Below are 21,198 nucleotides of genomic sequence, written 5' to 3' on the forward strand. Positions count from 1 at the left end.
GAACACGCGAGCGAGAGAGATTGAAGCTGTAACTGTTGCTAGGGTCGAAACCCTAGCAGAGCCGAGCGAGGAAGACCATGCCATTCTTATATATATATATATAGGTGGCTGGTTAGGAGATACAAGAGAGATTGCTTGGGTTTGTAACATGGAATTATCATTCATTGTACTGCTTCAGAATACAGCTTAATTTATCAAACTATGTTCTTAAAAATTTAGAAAGAACAAAATTAGTGTAGATACAGTTCGATTTTGATGGTTTTATAACTTTACATGCATACCATAGTAGATGGGTACCACACATACATATAGAAATAAATGTGTACTACTATCAAACTATGGTGCATATATACTTTTCAAGGGTTAAAGTTCAGCAAACACTTGACAGATCCTCTAGTTGGCAAGTTCACATTATAATTTTAAAAATAAAGGTCGGATGACAGATACAGTACATGAAATGTTTCACTTAACAATTTCTGAAGGAGTATGGAAAGTGTTTCAAACGAGAAACCTGAAGAAGTACAGCTTATTTTTTCTCTATTTATGTTCTTCAAAATTTTGAAAGCATGAAGGTAGGTATATACAATTCAAATTTGATGGTTATATATAAGTTTACATGCATGATAGAGTAGATGAGTAAGTACATTTGTATTTAATGTGCACAATCATGTTTGCATCTAAACAAGCACATGAAACTTTATTTCCAAAACAGCAAAATAGGTAATGCTTCAATGACTGCCGTTAATATAAAATACAAAAATATGTCAAATATTTGACTGTTTTATTTGTTTACAATAGTACTGTTATGGAACATATGAAAATTTATGGGACAATGGATTATCTGATTACAAAACTTGAATGTGCACAAGTATGTGTATTAATTCGGAAACAGTATATGATTAGAGTATAAAAGTATGTATGATTTATCAAATAAATGTGCACTAGGATGCAGGTATTAACAGGAGGCCATTAATGTATAAAAATAGATATGGCTGCATGGATGTACAAGCACAAGTTCTATGAAGATGCAAAAGCGCATTCATTCATTCGTTCACAGTTGTGCATATCTTAATGAACCCCCATATACTACTGATCTGTCAACATATGATGTACAAGCATATCACAAAACTCAATAACCACTCAACCTTCTCCTTTTTTTTTTTTTGAGATCTGTGAAATTCACCAAAAAAGAAATCACAGTTAATAAGTTATCTCCCTAAAGTTTGTGTGCTATGTAGAAGTCACAAAACCAATTTCGAACGGAACTTTTCTTGTCCTAAAGTTTCAAAGCAATAAAATAGAAAGATAAAAGCATACATAGCCACAAGCAAAAGCTTGAAATTGAATCAAGATGTAAAAATAATAATAATAAATAAATAAAAATTAAAAAAAAACTAAATTTGCAAATCCATGGGATTATTGGAAGAAAAAATTTTTCATAAGTAGCAAAAATAATACAAACATATACCTCCAAGGTCTGGCGATAATGAACTAGAACAATGTTCTCCAATTTCCTGAGAAAGAAAAAATAATGTCAACTGGCTGAATCGCCACCTAAATAAAGCTTATAGTCTAGAAAAAGCAGATGGCACAAGGATCTATAACAAAAAGCTAAAAAGAATGCACATGTACATATATGTCTTAAAATATAAAAATACAAGTATGATACGATACAACAACTTAATATAAACCCAAAAAACTCTTATGCGGTCAACACAACCGACTGAGTGATGTAAAAAATCGTACCATTTCAGAAATATTATGTGAGTTGGGAGAGAATACGGACATCTTAGTTCAAGCATATCCAAATGCAAACAGATAAAAAAAAATACTACCTTTCTATGATGCATAAACTATGGGAAAAAGATCTTGTCAGGGTTATCAACATAAGATTAATGATAAAAAGACTACAAGTTTCAAAAATTAACAAAAAAAAAAAGAACCAAGTAAAATAGATCATCCAAAAGAAATATTGGCTGCCAGCAAAGGCAATTGATTGATTTGGATCATAGTGACCAAGCATTCATTAACAAAGAATGTTAAAGGTATGCTTGTGAAGAGGAGAGGGTGGGGAGCCGCTAGTTGGCCATCAAATTCTAAAGAAAACTTTAACGACGTGAAAGAAATGTATGTCTGTTCAACAAAATTCATCAAGGAGCAAAGGGCGTCAATCCCAACAATGTTTTAATTACATTGAAAAATCATTTAAGGGAGCGAGCATTTGCAAAATTCAAACACAAACTTGCATTTCTCACTTTCAATCATTCAGCAGATGAATCCTCCAAAAGAACCCTGAAGACCTCTTTATAGTTTGACTAAAATTTATTTAGGAATATCAAAATAATTGTTGATGCTTAGCTGAAACAGACAAATGCAAATGTGGAAAACCTGGAAGAATATTGATTGTTCTCTACAAAAAAGAATATGGCCGACATTCTTTTATAAATAGAAAATTCTCTGGCTATAGGCAACTGCCGGAATTAATGCTTCCTTTGATGAAAATCATGCTCAAAACATGTTTAACTGCTAATCAATTTTTTCCCTTTCAAGGAAGGCTAGCTGCTGCCAAGCAATGCATGTGCTGGTTTCTCCTTTTATGGAAATAAATCCAGCATTCTACTGCTGCAAATGGATGGCAATATTTAAAATATATTGACTCTACCTTGAGCTTCCCTCAGCTGTCGTTCGTAGATTTTTTTTGTTTTCGAAAAAAAATTGCTATATTTTTTATTGTAGTTTTAAGAGAATTTCATTGTCCATGAATTCGCTATTTCCTGCCTTTTTCTTTTTCTTAACTGTATGCTGAGATTAAAAGGGCTATTTCAGTCAGGTAATCAAAATAATTGAGGAATTTGGTCTTGCCTCTCCTATTTCCTCCACTTTAACAACCTTTATACTGAAAAAAAAAATGGAAGCAGCCTACAAGAAGTTAACTAGGTCAAGAAAAGATGAGAAGACTGGTTCTTTCTCCTCCCGAGCAAGATACCCCATCAATCCAATATGCTTCATGGAGAACTCGCTTATTCAAATTTAGTCCTCCAAATTTAGAGAATTTCCTCAAATTGTCTCTGTCCAAACTGTGGTATAAGATATAGGAAAGATTGACTACCTAAATGGTACCATAAAGCAACCAGAAGGAGGTGATCCTTCTTTCTCAACATGTGACACAAATAATGCTCTCTTGATGTCCTAGCTCATCAATTCAATGGAGCAACATATTGAATATTCATATTTTGTTCACAATAGTGCATAAAATATTTCAAACAAAGATAAACAATCAGGCTCTAGACCAAAAATAAGCATATTCGAATCAAATGATTCACATTGATGACGTTTTGGAAAAAAAAATGAAATATGGGGAGTTGCTCAAAAATCTGAAGGTGTCATCCCAATTAACTATAAATAAGTATTCACTATCAAATATCAATACAACAGATCCCTTAAAAGATGCAAGCCATGGTTGACCGCAGAACGATACTCCCAGACTTACGAAATTGAATATTAAGAGTCTTTTTCTCCGATTGCAAAACCCAACATAATTCAAGTTGTTCCCTCAATGATGGCAAATCAAGATCGTTCAATTCACCAACAAGATATCAAACAATCATCTTTAAATGGAAATACAAATGAAGAAGACTACATGAATCTTCTTTTAGAAATCATGGGCTCTAGGAATGCAAGACGGGTATAAAATTGGGAAAAACTAATATGCAACCTTGAATGGTCAATAGAGCATAAATCAAAAGATTCACCAATATTACATTCAAATAATTTCAAACAAAATCATTCAAATTACACATTATCTTACAAACACTTCAATAGTAATTCAGACATCTAATTGTTAGTGCTGATGACATCATCTTAAAAAGAGATCATAATTAAAAAGAAAATCACATTAAAATGGTTGTTTAAAAAGTTCTAAAGATAAGATATTAGTCCACTACAGTACTTTCTCGAATCGGAGATGATTAAGAATAAAGTTGGTAAAACAATTTCCTAAGAAAATGCAATCTTGTTGATAGGGAGCGAACTGTTAGTGTGGAGCCCGGTCCGACCGCTCCCCCGATCGCGAAACATCGCGATCTTCTGTTGTCGCTGTCGGTCAACTTTTTGTTGATTTGAAAATATGGATATGAAAATATAGGGAAAATAATTTTGGAAATTTAATTTAATATAATAGATATATAGTTTGAGTTTTGAAAGTAGTATGTTTTAATTTTTGAAAAATGTGCTCAAATGGATCTCATTAGTCCAACAGTTTGCATAATTGTGTCTGATACCGCGAATGTTACACCCTCCCGAAAGGTAAATGTAGATCTCTGCGATAGACCCAATCTTGCAAACTAAGAGATTTATGACATCCGTTTAGTCTGCGAATTTTTTTTTTATGTATGACCAGTAAGTTCTCCTATCTAATACAAAGATTAAATAGAATTTATTTTATTTTTTTTTATGTATGACCAGTAAGTTCCCCTATCTAATACAAAGATTAAATAGAATTTATTTTATATGGGTTCCAAGTTCCCTATAAAGGCAAGCCCATATAGTTAATTACATCTCAAATGACTGGAATCACTTGAGAAAACTCTCGATAATGATCAGAGTTATTAGTCTTCAAGATTTCAAAGTTTAGGCTTTCATGGCAGGACGTGAAAAAAAAAGTGAGAGTGACTCAAATAGGAACAGTTATTTCAGGAGTCCAAAGAAAAGAAAAGGTAGGGGATGTCACAGATCATGAGGAGACCCAAACTATCCTACTGTGTGGCTGCATTTTTAGAAATGATGTTATTCAATTGTTCAATCCTGCCAATTTTATTATTTGAGACTTACATTTGCATAAAACCCGATTATGCAAATAGCCCGCAAAAATAAGAGGGTTTACGTCGTGTCACACGACAACCTCAGAACCTAAGGCGGGTTAGGACTAACACTGCACAACAAGGTTGTACAGGAGCCTAAAAAGGGAGTGTGAGGATTTACGTCGCATTAGGAGAGCTACCTCGAAGTCCTATGAGTTATTATTATGCTAGGAAGAGATAATGTTGAAGAAGATATTCTTGTTGCTCGCTCTAAACTCCTCATCATGCTGTCCACAAAGTTGACTCCAAGCTTTTATAATATGTCAAGTCACGATGTCAAATCAAATATTTCTTAAGTTATGATCGTTTAAGTGTTATAGGGGATGTTAAAGTTGATTAGAACGACACTGGTTATGATCACACGGTTCTCTCGTTCTGGTATCATTATTTTCTTTTGAATTTAATTAGCTTAAACGAATTATGAAATTCATTTAAATCGGGGAGATCTCGTTAGCAACCGTGGGTTACCTCCTCCGAGGGACTCCCGTAAATTCCAAAGTACGTGTTATGCTTTTTTTTATTATTTTTTTGTTTTGAAAATGTTGTTTAATTTTAAAAAAATCATTTTATTTTGAATGTGAAATTGTATTCAGTATCTGCATAATGTGTTAGAGCAAGAGTAATTGCAATAAAGAAACAACAAATAAAATGTATCTACGTATGTGGCGTATCTGCTGCTGCTATTCTTGTTGCATGTTTAACTCACAAAGCACAATATACTTTGCAGGGAATTTAAGAATAAAACAGTAAAAAGTAGATTAAGTTGTAGCAACAGCTAGGAACTCCAAACAGGTGATCCAAAGGTTTTCTACAACTCCTGACAGCAATCCTACGGCTTCCTGTGACTCCGGGCAGCAGCCATGAAGCCTAAACGACATCCTACAACTCTCTTACAGCTCTCTCAACCTCTATATGACAATGAATAGCACCTCTACAGTGATTAAAAGCTTCAAAACAGCCACTTACAGTAATTTTAAACCCCGAACAACACTTCTAGAGTGATTAGCAGCTTTCAAGCAGACAATTACAGCAAAGATCAATTTCCAATCAGCACTTCTACAGTTCTCAGTGACTCTAAACAGCAATTTGAAACACCAAACATCACTTGTATAGCTTCCTAGAAACTCAAACCGCAATTTGAAAGATCAAACAACACTGTTATGGCCTGCTACAAACCCAAACAGCAATTTGAAAAATCAATTATGGTCTGCTACAAACCCAAACAGCAATTTGAAAGATCAAACAGCACATTCAAGTATTTTCCAACATCTTCAGCACCCCTAAAGCCACCAAACAGCACTTTAGATGCGGCACAAAACCCCTAAAAAAAACAGTGCACTGGGAAGCAACAACAACACAAATATAGTTGAATAGGTTTGATCATAGGCTAAAAGGTGCAATCAATTAGAAAAGTAAGAGAATTCAATTTCATTTCCTGAACTTCTTCTACCCTAAGTGGCAGACTTTACTTGGATCCTCCCTAAAGCACTCGGGCTTTGAAAAATCAAACCACTCCTTAGAAGGAATGAGGTTAATTTCCGCATGGTTTAAACGAATGGCAATTAAATACAGACCACTTAAGCCTCATGAATTTACATGTCTTCTCCAAAACAACAATAACAACTTACCTAAGCATGAACATGTGTATTTTAAAAAGTTAAAATGGTGATATTTGTTATGTGCTAGGAAGGATTTGAGTAGTATGTGTGTAAAAATTGAAGTTTGGGTGTTAGATATGTAAACACATAAACGTTAAGTGGCATGTATGTAAATCTTCATTAATTTCATGATAGCTGTAGCTAATTCAGATTCATTCGGTTTAAAGATGATAAGCAGAGTTTATTGAGTACGAAACAAATAACCTGAGAATATATTGATTTTGTATCGATGAAATTTGTATCGATGAAAAGCTTGAAATATCAAATTCTCCACTTAGCTTCTCACTTTCTTCTTCCAAATTTGAATTAACTTCACAATTCCAAATTTCCTTTGTGTAAACTTGCTGGAGGGAGCCGGGGAGCAGTTCGACGGCAAGGAAGCACCTACGACGAAGAAGCCGCGAGGGAAAGGGATATGTTCGGCTAGCAATTCGGACGGGAGGAGAGGAGGCTAGGGCATCGTGAGTGTCGTTTCGCTCGGGGAAGGGCCGAACGAAAGCTTCGGTGCAGATGAAGAGCAGGTCAAGCGAGGGCTTCGGTCTAAGAGGAGGAGACGAGCCGAAGGATTCAGCTAGAGCGTATGACGGACGGGGCGCGCGAGAGAGAGAGAGAACGGGTGCTTCTCTGGGTGGAAGGATCGGCAGAGAGGGAGAGCGATGGGCAGAAGAGAGGAGGCGGGGGTCTGTGGTTTGTTTGGCGTGGGGAAGAAGCGCAGCAAATGCTTCAATCGGGAGCTGCGATCGAGTCGCAGAGTCGCAGAGAGGAGCGGGTGAGGCGAGCGGGGTCTTCGGAGCAAGGAGATCGCGCGAGGAAGAGGCGAGTGAAGCTTCGATGGAGAGGAGAGACCGAATTAATCAGGTGGCGAGCGAGAGACATCAGTCCTCGGCGAGCGAGAGGAGAAGTTGAATTGTATAGGCGAAATGGACAGGGAGTCGTTATGCAAAGAATTGGCCGGGAATTAATTAGACTTTCATTCAGGTAGCTGGGTTCAAATGAAAAATCTTAATGGGGGATTAAATGATAAATTTGAAGTTTAAAATTTGAAATCTGAAATCTGTGGGCTGAAGTAATTAGCCCGGGCTTAGCCCATATCCAGCCCAAGTCAAACTCGAAATGATCCTGGGTTGAGCCCGAGCCCACGCCCGCTAAAAAAAATGCATCGATTTCCGTGCAATCTGTGCGCGCGCATAACCTCTGCAATATGGGTGTCCTCCCTAGCTAAAGTCGACGTCTCGGACGCATCTGTATGATTCATTTCGCCATCCGGAGTCGTCTGGGCGAATTCGCCGATGGTAGGGCAAAAAATGTGTCAAATTGTAGTATCTGCGAGTGCTCGAGTCACGAAGGGTTTACCTAAGGCATCTGATCCTATGGGAACTCAATTTTGGGTCATCTACATGTTAGTCCTTAGCCCTTACAACTAAGAGTTGAGTGCTTAGGACTACTCATGCGAGTTTCTTCACAAAAATGAGTCAATAAGTGGCTTGAAGTTCTACGGGAGGTGGGCTCCATTATTAGTCTGCTAAGATGGTCAACAAGAAACTCCTAAGGCTAAATTTTGGATTCTGGGAGTAGGAGACTAAGACCTCACTAAAAATGAGGTCAACAGTCACGAAACCGCTCCCGCCTCCGCATGCTCCCGCGTGCGCGAAGCGAATATATTTCACAACACGAAGTTGTTGATACTCGAACCAATCCAACATAAAATTGAATGATCAACGCATTGGTACCATAATTGAGAAGGGCAAGTGGCAAAATTAGTTTGGAATTATCTCATTCTAAACCAAACATAGCCTAAGCAATTAATATGACTAGCCAATCCATCTATGCACCGTTTGCAAATAGCACCTAAATATTGTAATACAAATACTCAAGTTCTCGAAAGAAAATCCACCAATATGGGGGCTACTCTTAAAAAAATGGAAAGGCCATAAAGATAGAAGCTTATATTGATTTTGATTGGACGACTCTACTCTTGTCGAAGATTTGCATTAGAGCATTTTATGAATGTATAGGGAAATTTAGTGACATGATTACATGAAAAAGTAAGAAACAAAATATTGTGGCAAGAAGTAGCGTAAAAGCCAACCTAATTTTTTGGCTAAAGAAACTACTTAATTAATTTGGCTTAACTAAAAGAAGAGTTTATTAAACAGAAAATTAAAGATAAGAATATGTACTCCTTATACTTCCACCCAGAAACAAAAAATGGGCATTAACCAAAGGATTGGCTAAATCTCTATTCAAAAAAATAAATTGATCGAAAAGCATGGATTTTATGGTGTATACAATCTGTTTTATGAAAGAATTTAAATCTCTGATACATTTTTTTTATTTCCAAAAAAAATTGACAGCCATTGGAACCATGCTAAAAATATGATAATCGCTAGTCACATTTATTGGCTTCAAGGAAGGCTAGTTTGTGAGTAGTGTCCAAGTACCATTTCTTTCTTTTATAAAATTAAATCTAGCATTCGCCTATTGTGATTGGACAATAATATCTATGAAGAAAAAGATTATATTATTTCTACCATGGCCTCTCAAATGAGTTTTTATTTAATTTTAAATGATGGTGCTTATATTCCCTAATAAATTATTATAAAATTTTCTTGTAGCTAAGATGGAATTTTCTACCATTTTTCTTATATGTATGCTAAGATATAAAGGGAATGTTTTACGAGATTGTCACAACCCAGCCTAGCAGCTTGCAATTTTTATAGAGAGAATAGACGGTTTGACTGTAAAATTTAAGAAAAAAATTCTATCACTAAAATTTTATAATTCAAATATTAATTGAAAGAGCCACTTAAGAAAGTAATTTGATTAACAAAAAAGTTTATCTTTTCAATTGCTTATCTGACCTTCTATAAACACTATCTTCTAGTATTCATCATTTATTCAAAAAAAATTTATACCTAAAATATATTAAAATAATAATAAGACATATCTAAAATAACCCTGTGAAGCAATTACACCACTAAACAATAATAACTCACAAAAAAGAGACAATATGAATGTTGTTCTTTTCTAATACGTTATAGAAATCCATAGAATAATTTGAATGATATTTCCTCATGGAAGATAAAATTTTAATATTTTATATGCATCAACTTCTGCATTAGTTCTCGAAGTTTAATAACTAACTTTAATATATTTCATACTCAACTTCCACATTTGTTTCAAGTGCATCATCCAAATATAACCTAACAAATCTCTTGCCAATGCATATCCTATCGACATAACGGCTATTGTAATCTAAATTTCACAATTGTCTCAGGTGGTAGGGTGGCTATACACCACTGGCCGAAACTCTTCCGTTGGCACAGTAATCAGTAAACTAAATTTCATAATTTTTTTAGGTATTAGAAAAAATATCAACCCGCACGAATACATTGGCATCCCTATCCAGTAACCAAAAAGGGGTAAACCCTTTCCTCTTCAATGCATATACAAGCATTCATGTATATAAAATTTTCATACTTCATAACTAATTATTTTCTTATGTGACATATTACATTCATCTACTAATGAAAACTGTAAGATTACTAAAATCAAAAGAGCATTGACTAATTTAGTAACTTCACCAGTAAACCGTTTATGCAACTATTTATGTAGGACTGATGACATGCATATCTCTTATCTAAAAGTATGAAAACAACACTAGCAGTTTAAATCTCCATGAAATAAAACAAAAATATGAAACATTAAAATAAAGAATACAATCATAATTAAAAGTCATTATCATAATGAAGAAATAATACTATCATTATCAGACATCAATCCCTGGATGCGAAAATGAAAGGTTGTATTGGGTAATTGACAACTAGGATAAAATCTATGTCAAAAAAAAAACAAACATGAATCATGTAAATCATTGTCTAAAAGTTAGGGCATACCCTGAAAGTGAAGGACTATATAGTCTGAATACAGTGAAAAGTGTGCAAGGGTCGCTATACCGGCATCCAAATGTAGTGTTAAACAAGCAAGGATTCTCACATTATAAACGGAAGAGGGCAAAAAAGTTAGTCCATAAAACTAATATTAGAATAGCATCTTATAATATAAAAACTCTCATAAGTAAATTAATGAAACTAATAAATATTATGATTCATAGAAAGATAATATCTTATGCACTCAAACAGCTAAATGGGTTGGACAAAAGATTAAGGAGGTTGACAGCTTAAATTTTAAATTTTGATAATGAGGTAAGAGTCGCACTAAAAATGGTATAAGTGTAATTATAAATAATAGTTTAAATAAAATGTTGTAAAAATTAATACAATTGAAAATAGAATTATAACCTAAAGATTATTGTTGATACTAACATTTTTAATGTTATAAGTGATTATGCTTCTCAAGTAGGTTTAGACATAGGTTAAAAAAAAATAAATAGAATGATCTTGAAGAATTAATGCAAATGAAACTTTAAAGAAGAATTTTTATTCGAGATGGTTTAAATGAGCATTTTGGATTTAAATGAGCATTTTGATAGACTGGTATAAGATTTTAAAAATTTTCATGGTGGTTACGGTTTTGGAATAATTAATGAAGGTAGAACCATATTAGATTTTATTTTAGCTCATGATTTTTCTATTTTTAATATTTTAATTAATAAAAGAGATGAACGTATTACTGCTTATAAGAAATGGATCTAATAAAACACAAATTAATTATTATTTATGAGAAAAATATATCGTCAAGAAAGTAAAGATTGTAAGATCATTCCAAGTGAAAATTTAAGTACTTGACATTGATTATTGGTTCTGAATTTTATGACGAAATGTTCAAAGGTAAACAATATAATAAATATTATCATAGAATTAGATAACGACACCTAAAAGAAACAAATAAATTTATTTTTATGAATAAACTACAAAATTTTAATATTTAGGATGTTCGTGAAGAAGTTATATCTATATGATATAAATTAACAAGTACTGTTAAATAAGTGGCAAAAGATATAGGAGAATCAAGAAAAATTTACATATATAACTAGTTGGTGGTGGAATAATAATAATAATAAAAGATAAAACATAAGAAGTTTTGTTATAAATTGGTTTAAATGTAAAAGCACAGAGAACTAGGAAAAATATAGGTGATAATAAAAGATAAAATATAAGAAGTTTTGTTATAAATTGGTTTAAATGTAAAAGCACAGAGAACTAGGAAAAATATAGGTGATCTATAAGAAGTCTAAGAGAACAGTTTGTAATGCTAAGAACTCAGGTTTTAGTGATCTTTATAATAGATTAGATGGTGAAATATATATATATATATATATATAAATTAGTCAAACAAAGAAAAAAGAAAATTAAAAATTTAATTCAAGTGCATTAAAAATGAAATTAAAAAATGATTTTCTTAAAAGAAAATATTCAACATAGGTGGGCGCGATATTTTGATAAACTTTTCAATGAAGTTTTTGGATTATAAACTAATAATTTTAATTCTCTTCCCACAAAATTGAACTTAATTGATAGTTTAGTAACCTTCAAAATAGTTTTAGGTTTGGATTATCGTTGCTAATCACCTTGTTGTTACCATCCAAATAATAGCTCATAGATCCTATTTCGATAATTAACTTGCTATGCATGTTGAACAATATACTTACTCACAAATTATTACTTAATTTGATTGTATCCTCTTATGTGAGGATTTCCCTAATGCAACACATCTCCACATTTCACAAAAATTGTAGATTTTTACCTATTTTGTAAGGAAAGATTCTTTAGTCTTCAAATATTTATATATAAATAAAAAAAAGATAGATCATATTGAACATCAAGAGAATTTAATCAACCTACATCCATGTGGCAAAAATATAATTAATTCCTTGTGTGTGGTACAATACAAAATATTATTATGATTCTGGTACTTAATTTATATGTCATAATGATTTTATAACATAAATTTTATGATAGTTTAATCTTAAATATTAAGCTTTTAAACATCTCATATCAAGATTTTTTTAGTTCATAACCCATAACTCTTATTATCCGTTTGGGGCAGCTTATTTGGTGCACCTGACATGTTTGGGTAAACTGTGTTTTGGCAGCTTCTACATTTTCAAAACGTCGTAAACAGCGTTTTCACACCGCACATATCTAGGTGCGTTGGAAATTTTCTAGCAGCGGTCTGGCTTTTCCAAAAAAATAAAAATTCGTAATAGTCATTGCACCTAGCTTATCAGCAGATTATTCAATAAGTTGCAGCTGCCCCAAACAGTAATTTAATTTGTAACCAAGAAAGACAGATTCTCATATTGACTATTTAATGATCAAAGTGTGGATGATATCCTAGCAGATGCTACAGTTGATATGTTCAATGTATAAAATCACATAGCTGAGTATTGAGGCATTTTTCTATAACAAATTGCAAGCAAGAAGTGTTGTAAGTTTAAAATATATAGAAAGAAATAACATATTAATTTTATAACATTTTAATAAATTAAAATGTAACATATTAACAACCTAATATGACAAAATAATATATTTTCAAACTAAACAGTAACACGTTATCATACTAGCAACAAATTATAAACAAGGGTTATACAAATATTTAAGTAAAAAATAATAATATAATAATTCAAAATAGATTTGATACAATTAGTCTCTCTAATAGTCTGTTCTCATCCATCAAAAGGAAAATATAACAAGCCATTAAAGTTAAAACACTAAATTCAAAATCTCCATCACTTTTATCATTTAACAAACCTTTATTAGAATTATCATCATAACGATTTACTTTATCAATCACCTCATCCTCATTTGCATTCATGTTCCATCATTCCTCGTCTTAATCTCAATTATCTTTCTTTCATTTAATCAATATTAATTAATAGGAATATTTATTAGATCTTAAAAACACTGACTATGTTAATAGTAATATCTTCAATTATGTCCTTAATTGGCTAAGGAATATTCATTAGGGTTATCTTATTTGTATTAATTTTATTCTAATTATGTGTGCCTCACCAAAAGTAAAGTGAGATTGATCTTGTGGTGGGTCTCACATTATACAAGTAAACCTCATATAGCACACAATGAAATGTACGTCTCCTTACAAATATTTTCAAGAAAGCTTTGAGACAGCCAAAACATAATACCGACCTCATTCTGTGCAATTTTAAACTATTGATATCATTATATATATATATATATTGTTGAAAGAAACGTTGTAGAAGTTATAGGTGATCATTAAGAAAACAACTTCAAAAGGAAGAAGAGAAAAAGGAATATGAAAGTTCGAATGAAAAATGACATTAAAGGTACAAACAATACAATCATTGCAATTTATGTACAAATAAGAATGACATTTTTTAGGTGAGCCACTTCACCTTATTAAAATTTATGCATTTAATTACTAGCTCACTTTTTATTTAAAAGAAATCTTCTCAACTTCTACAAAAATAAATAGAGACCATTTTGAGGCACTAAAATGTGTGCCTCACAACCTTTTTCATAAAGAAAATGAAGCTTCCTTTTCATTGTTTTCGGTTAAAACAAATGCCTCGCCTATGTCGATCTGTGCCACGCCTCATTTTTTGGATCAACAATTTCTTTAGCTAAAATACTTATGGTCCCTTCACACACTTGGCCCGCACTTCTCCCACATCTCCAGCAGCCAGGAGAACGCTACAAGCTTTTTCTATAGATGATGTTGTTGTCAGCCTTTTCTTCCACCTACGCCGTTGACAACCATTGGTAATGATCTATTTCTCTAAAAAGAAATCTTCCTCCACGATGTACTCTTCTTCTTATGACAAACCCTACACTCTAAAATTTGTATTTTTTTCTAAGATGGCTAAATCAAAAATCTTTAAATTATAGTTAAAGGTTTTTTGTTGTTTAAACATTGCTTTACTTGAATTTCTTTTAACAAATTTCTCTATTTTATGGTTTTGGGAGAAATAGTTGGAAAGGATAAAATCTCCACAATTAGAAAAGATCTAGAATGTAGGCATAGTGTACAAACAATATTGGATGGAATGACAAGACTTTTGTTTATTAAAGTGCAACTATTGCAAGAAGACTGTAAAAGGGGTGCTGCGCTAGCTTTTTGGTTTAAGAGAATGTTGCACCCAGATCCAAGAAAACTGAGACAATTTGATGCTTCAGTATATGTTGGTTCTGATTATGGAAACAAACCTAATGGAAAAATTTTTTCATCCTTTTGGTCACAACTGTCAAGCAGATATAAAAGACCTATGTATCAATTACAATAATCGTTGATAATGAGGGAGATGATGCAAGGCTTATCAATAATATGTGTCCTAAAAGTGCTAAAGAGGAGTGCCGGTATGTCTATATAGATATTAAAAGGTTCTATGAAAACATCATTCCATTTAACGTGTCAAACTCCCCTTCGTATCTTAACACGATCAATGTTATAAAAACTTATAATCGAAGCCTAAATCCACTATGTAGGATTTGACAGCGTGGGTGTTAAAGGATAAGCTAAATAAAGCAAAAGAGAATATGACAATATTAATAGAACTTGGAATCGGACTAGATGTGGGATGGTTGGACTGATGTCACGGATAAAAGATAAATCAATATTTAAATTATAGAAGCCTGTGATACTAATTCCTTCAAATCTTTTGAAGCATCAAAAAAGGTTAAAAAAAGCAAAGTATATTTTTAGATTTCTTAATGAATTTAAAATAGACATAAGAGAGAATATAGTGGTTCAAGTTAGTATAGAAAATGCAAGCTCATATAGGGCGGTTGAGCAAAAGTTGCTGGAGAAGCGACAACATACATACTGGACAATGTGTGTTGCACATTGTATAGAATTAATTTAAAGAAAATTGATGACCTGCTTCAACACAAAAATGGCTTGAGCAAAGCAAGGATAAAAATAAACTTCATCAACAATCCTACATGGGTTTTGGCAACAATGAGAGCATTTTCAAACAAGGAGCTCCTATAGCCAGCTGCGACAAGGTTTACTACAACTTATTTAACCATACAAAATATGTTGGAAGTTTAATAACCTTTGGAATCTTTATGTTCACTTCCACATAATGAGTTAGTTGTGCTTGGGCGAAAAAAGCTAAAGCCAGAAAACGTTCAAGGAAGATTGTCTTAAATGATAGACTTACGTTAAGCACTGACTACAAAATAATAACAAAAAAAGCCATTAATTCAAGTTTTGAGAACGGTGGATTAAAAAAAATCATCATATAAAAGCCTTATTTATCGCATAATAGATGAGGGTAATCAGTTGATCATCACAAACATAAATGGAGATAGAGCCAATTACAAGAAGGTCTGGAAAATCATTGATTATAAATGAGATCTTCAGTTTCATTGTCATATGCATGTTGTGGGATCTACCTTAATCCAAATTTTCAATTACCTAAGAACTTGCTAATCCTGAGATCAAATTAGGTTTTTGTCATTATATGGATAGGTTGAAACGTGACTCACCTCTGTAGGCAAAGTCCAATATACAAATTATCCCATTCAAAAAGAAGAAAGAATTCTTAGAACTGCATCAAGAAAATGATATAGTCGCATCAATTAAAAATTCCTTGGAAAGTCATTAAAAAAATTTACAAAATTTAAAACTAATCATCAACATACGCATTACCTTAAAATTTAATATTATTTTTATTGAATATTATACATTATGATAAAGAAAGACGACTGAGATTAAAAATAAGACAAATTAAGAGTAAATGGATACAACAGAAGATAAGGTGGGGAGAGAAGCAGCTCATTGTGCAGATGATTCTAAAAGAGACTCATTAAGTGATGGAAGTTTAAAATATATTCAATTTAAAATTCTATTGCTAATTCTTGTTGTATCATTACTTAAATAGAGGACAGTATGAGTGGGAGACGAAGACTTGTATTGAACACATTGAAGTTATTTTGGTAGTTAATTTATTGTTTTTGTTATTCACTTTGATCTCTTCACATTAATAATTTGATGTTTTTATACCCGATTTACTTCATGATTTGAAGTTAGAAAGTTCACATCAACTTTATGCAATTTATAACTTATTCCAACTAAAAATTTAAGTACTCAGCATCAATTATTTGTTTTGGGTTTTAAGATGAAGAGTTGTAAAAAAAAAAATGAAACATTGTCATAGAATTGGTTAGGGGCATCTAAAAGACACAAATAAAATTATTTTTATAAACAAACTTCAAGATTTCAACATTTAGGATGTTCATGAAAAAGTTAATTCTACGTGGAATAAAATATTAAACAAGTGGCAAAAGATGTACCTACAGAATCAAAAGGCAAAATTTTTTATAAATTAAAACAGTTTGTGGTGAAATAATTAAATTTTTTTATAAATTAAAACAGTTTGTGGTGAAATAATAATGTGCAAGGAAATATAAAATATAAAAAATTGTGTTAAAAAAATTGATTTAGATGTAAAAAGTTAGAAAAATAGGAAAAAAAAATAAAGTGGCTCATAAGAAGCCTAAGAAAATAATTTGTGACGGTAAGAATTATATTTTGAGTGATCATTATAATAAATTAAATATTAAGTATAAACTGCCATACAAAGAGAAAAGAAAAGTAATGATTTAATTCAAACAAAGTATTAAAGAAGAAAATCAAAAAATAATTTTTCTTAGATAAAAATATTCAACATAGATGGGTAAGTTATTTTGATAAAGTTTTCAATGAATTTTCTGAAAAATAAGATCTATCTTAGTGATCTTAATATTGTTAACAATAATAATTTTTTTTATTTTTATCGTCGATTAGTACTAGGAAGTTGAGAAAGCTTTAAAAGAAAACCAATGGTTGAAAATCAATAGGACCTGATAATATTCCTATTGAAGTGTGTAAATATTTAGAAGATTTGTTAGTTTCTTAGCTTACTACACTCTTTAATATTGTTTGAAAAACTAGATAGATGCCCGAGGAGTGGAGGAAGGGTATTTTGATCCCCATTTTTAAGAATAAAGGGGATGCACAAGAGTGTGTAAATTATAGAAGAATTAAGTTAATGCGTCATACTTTAAAATTATGAGAGGGTTATTGAAAATAGGTTAAGACATGATACAAAGATTTCATATAATCAGCTAGGATTTATGTCAGGAAACACCACTATGGAAACTATAAATTTATTGAGAGATTTGATGGAGAAGTACAGAGAGAGTAAGGAGGTTATGCATATAATTTTTATTGATTTAGAAGAAGCTTACAATAAGGTTTTTATGCATATGATTTTTATTGATTTAGAAGAAGCTTACAATAAGGTTCCACGCGAAGTTCTTTGGAGAGTTCTAGAAAAGAAAATTGTTGAACTTATGTTCAAACAGGAGAATTGACAAAGTATTTTCCTATTTAAGTTGCATTACATCAGGAATCTGCTCTTATGTTCAAACAGGAGAATTGACAAAGTACTTTCCTATTTAAGTTGCATTACATCAGGAATCTGCTTTAAGCCCATATCTTTTTGCTTTAGTTATGGATGCTCTTACTAAACACGTACAGGAGAATGTGCCTTCGTATGAGTTGATCTAATATTGAATACATGGTATGGTAATTTTAGTAGCTCTAATGGCAAATTTGTAGCTATGAGTGATCAAATCAATAAAAGTCGTACAGGAGAATGTGGCTTCGTATGAGTTGATCTAATATTGAATACATGGAATGGTAATTTTAGTAGCTCTAATGGAAAATTTGTAGCTATGAGTGATCAAATCAATAAAAGTTGTGACATTTTAGATATCTTGATTATATTGTTCAAGGTGATGGTGAAATAAATGGGGATGATATCAGTAGAATTCAGGTTAGTTGGTTGAAGTGGAAGATTGCATCAGGCCTATTATGTGATAGAGAAATACCACTTAGACTTAAAGCAAAGTTTTATAAGATGGTGGTGAGACTTACATTGCTTTATGGCGTAGAATATTGGTCTTTAAAAGAGAAGCATAAAACAAATTTAAGGGTTGCTGAGATAAGAATGCTTAGATGGATGAGTGGCTTAACACTTAAATATAAAATGCAAAATGTATATATTTGTGAAAAGGTTAGTGTAGCTCCAGTTGCAGACATAATTGGAGAGAGTTGTCGTAGATGGTTTGGTCACATTAAACATCGCCCATTTAATGATCTAGTTAGGAAAAAGTAGATGTTTACGATTCAACTTAAGTTACGGAAGGCAGAGGTAGACAAAAACAGACTTCGGTATATTACATAAAAAATGATCTTATTCAATTAGAATTAAATGAAAATATGGCACTCACTAGGACATAATGGAGAAAAAAGGATTCATGTAGCTGACCCAACTTAGTGGGATAAAGGCTTGTAGTTGTTGTTTTAATTGTTGTTGCTATTGTTGTTGTTACTTAGTCAGCATGTTGACATGTCGTGTTTTAATGTGTAAATATGATAGGGTATTAAATACTAATTTTTAATGTGTAAATATGTTAAGCATACTAATTATTAATTTTTCCTTTCTAATTTTTTTTTCATGCATAGAGCTTTTATAACACCTTTTTATTTTTATATAATTTTTTAAGTTAAGGACTTACTCAAAAAATTTTGAAGTTTACACCTCGCCTCCGAATAAAAAACACTAAGTCCTAAGTGCATAACTTTAAACCTTAAATGTAAGCTTATTTTCAAATGAAGATTTCTTCTCCGAGCACATATTTATATTTAACTTTTAACTTTCTATTTTTTCACATTATTTAATATGTTCTTAACACACTTACATGATATTTTGATGCAGTACCTTCTTATATCCCTATTTCAAAAAATAAATTTGATAGTGCATCTTTATGGTGTATAATTGCAAGAAATCTTAGTAGTGACTTATCCATTATAGTTTGCTTGTTTAATTGGCATCGTAATTAGACACTGATACAAATTTAACAAATTGCTTATTCAATTTGACTCGCATATTTTTTTCCCATTAAAGAGAACTTACTTGTAAAATTACTTACTAATAAAAGAAACCAAAAATTCATTGGATTTTTTCGCTTATTATTAGCTACTTCAGGTACTCATTTAATTAATATAAGAATGTTAAGTGCAAGCCAACCTCAATTATAGAAAAGCTTAACAAGTAACATATGATCGTGAAAGATTGGCATGCACTCAATTCAAAAATAAAAAAACTTAAAAGTAGGGCCAAGCAGGTTCAAATCCATGGTGTGCTCAGCTCAGCTCAAATAAAACGTGTAAAGAGAGATAGCTAGAAGTACATGAGGGAAACAGAAATGGACCGTTATAGCACCAACAAGTCAAAAGTACTGTTACAGGTAGCCCAAAAGAAAAGTGCAGGCAAAGTCAGACAATTAAAGGAGTGAGGCGTATGTCAACCAGGTATAAGGACTGAGGTAACGGGTCAAACCCAACAAAAACCATTGAAATTCTTCATATCAACAGGTCCCACAAGATCAACTTGCGTTCATGCTAGGTTACTGGCTCTAATTATAGAGCTGGCCTGGAGCTTAAGGCCACAAAATTTTAGACATTGTCATGTTCAAGAGCATGGAAATGAAAGAAAGTTTAAGATGAACATAACTAGTTAATAAGTCATTAAAGAATAAGAGTCCATTTGGGGCAGCTTAGAAGTGCGGCGGCGTTTTTTAAAGCGTCACCTAACCGTTTGGTTTGCGAGTTTTTGAAAACGCTGTCTGCCGCGTTCCGCGTTTGGGTTTTTTGGGTTTTTTACACTAAACGCAGAATGCGGGTCGACCCCCGCAGACGACCTGCAGGCCTCATTTCAAGATAAGCTATTTATCCTGAAACACACAAGCTGCCCTAAACAGACCCTAAATGTTTCATTGATTTTAGAAATAGTTAGCCAACATAAGGGGTGAAGTCTGCAACAAGGAGACAAACACTTAAAGCATTATGTGAAGGAAATTAATGAGATCAATGGAAACTACATATCTTATTGAAAACCTAACAATAAATTATGCTTATTGAAGAAAATTATGCACTGATGAGGTAACAGATTAGCACAAGAAGGGAACGATTTATAAGAAGGAAGAACGAGCAGGACATACTTATCGAGAAGCCAATAACACCTGCGGTAAAAGTTTGGATCATCCTCCCCTCGTGCATAGTAAACATGGATTCTTTCTTCGTTACCAATCTGCAAGCAAAATTTAAAGAGAAAGACCAGATAAGGATGAAAATAAGCAGTTACTTGAAAACACTCCAAAAATTCTGAGGTTAAAAGAAAAGTACGAAATAAGCATAATCAATGTAAAACTGGGCTATCAATCGAGTGTGATAGAGCAGTATAGATGCTAATGGATATGTATTAGCATAAAAAGAAATGTATAGAAGAAAAAAAGTTAATAATGTGGAACACCTTATAATCAAAAATTATTAACAAATTCACATTTCATCAAAAGTTTAATTTGATAGTTCAGTATTAATGTAAGGAAAAAAAAGGAATATCCAAATTTAAAATATAGGAATTTTAACCATACAAAAGAGAAACTTCATACAGCAAAAATTGGTAAGAATATTAAGAATATAAATGGAGACAAAGCAGTCTGTTTTGCAGGAAAAAACAATGAAATGTAAATATCCTCCATATAAAGAAACCTATTAAACATTAAAAGCTGCCAGTGTAAAATTAAAGTTGAGCCTCCTAGGATCCACAAGTAATGGTATGCTTATTAGTTTATGCCCTGAGTAATGGTATGCTTAGAGATAGTATGAGTCATAAATTAGGAACCATA

The 21,198-nt window shown here is 32.2% G+C and overlaps 1 protein-coding gene across 1 annotated transcript in view; it reads right to left on the reverse strand.

The window, feature by feature from the left end:
- LOC110039033 (calmodulin-binding transcription activator 5-like) overlaps positions 1-21,198 on the reverse strand; it is a 141,514-nt gene that overhangs the window by 46,896 nt on the left and 73,420 nt on the right. Inside the window, exons 3-4 of the mRNA XM_020743977.1 lie at positions 20,512-20,600; positions 1,469-1,514 (exon numbers count right to left, since the gene is read on the reverse strand). Of these exons, the coding sequence (XP_020599636.1) occupies positions 1,469-1,514; positions 20,512-20,600 (135 nt within the window). The remainder of the gene's footprint in view (positions 1-1,468; positions 1,515-20,511; positions 20,601-21,198) is intronic.

This window comes from Phalaenopsis equestris, unplaced genomic scaffold, assembly GCF_001263595.1.
Source record: "Phalaenopsis equestris unplaced genomic scaffold, ASM126359v1 Scaffold234903, whole genome shotgun sequence".
Classification (NCBI taxonomy): domain Eukaryota; kingdom Viridiplantae; phylum Streptophyta; class Magnoliopsida; order Asparagales; family Orchidaceae; genus Phalaenopsis; species Phalaenopsis equestris.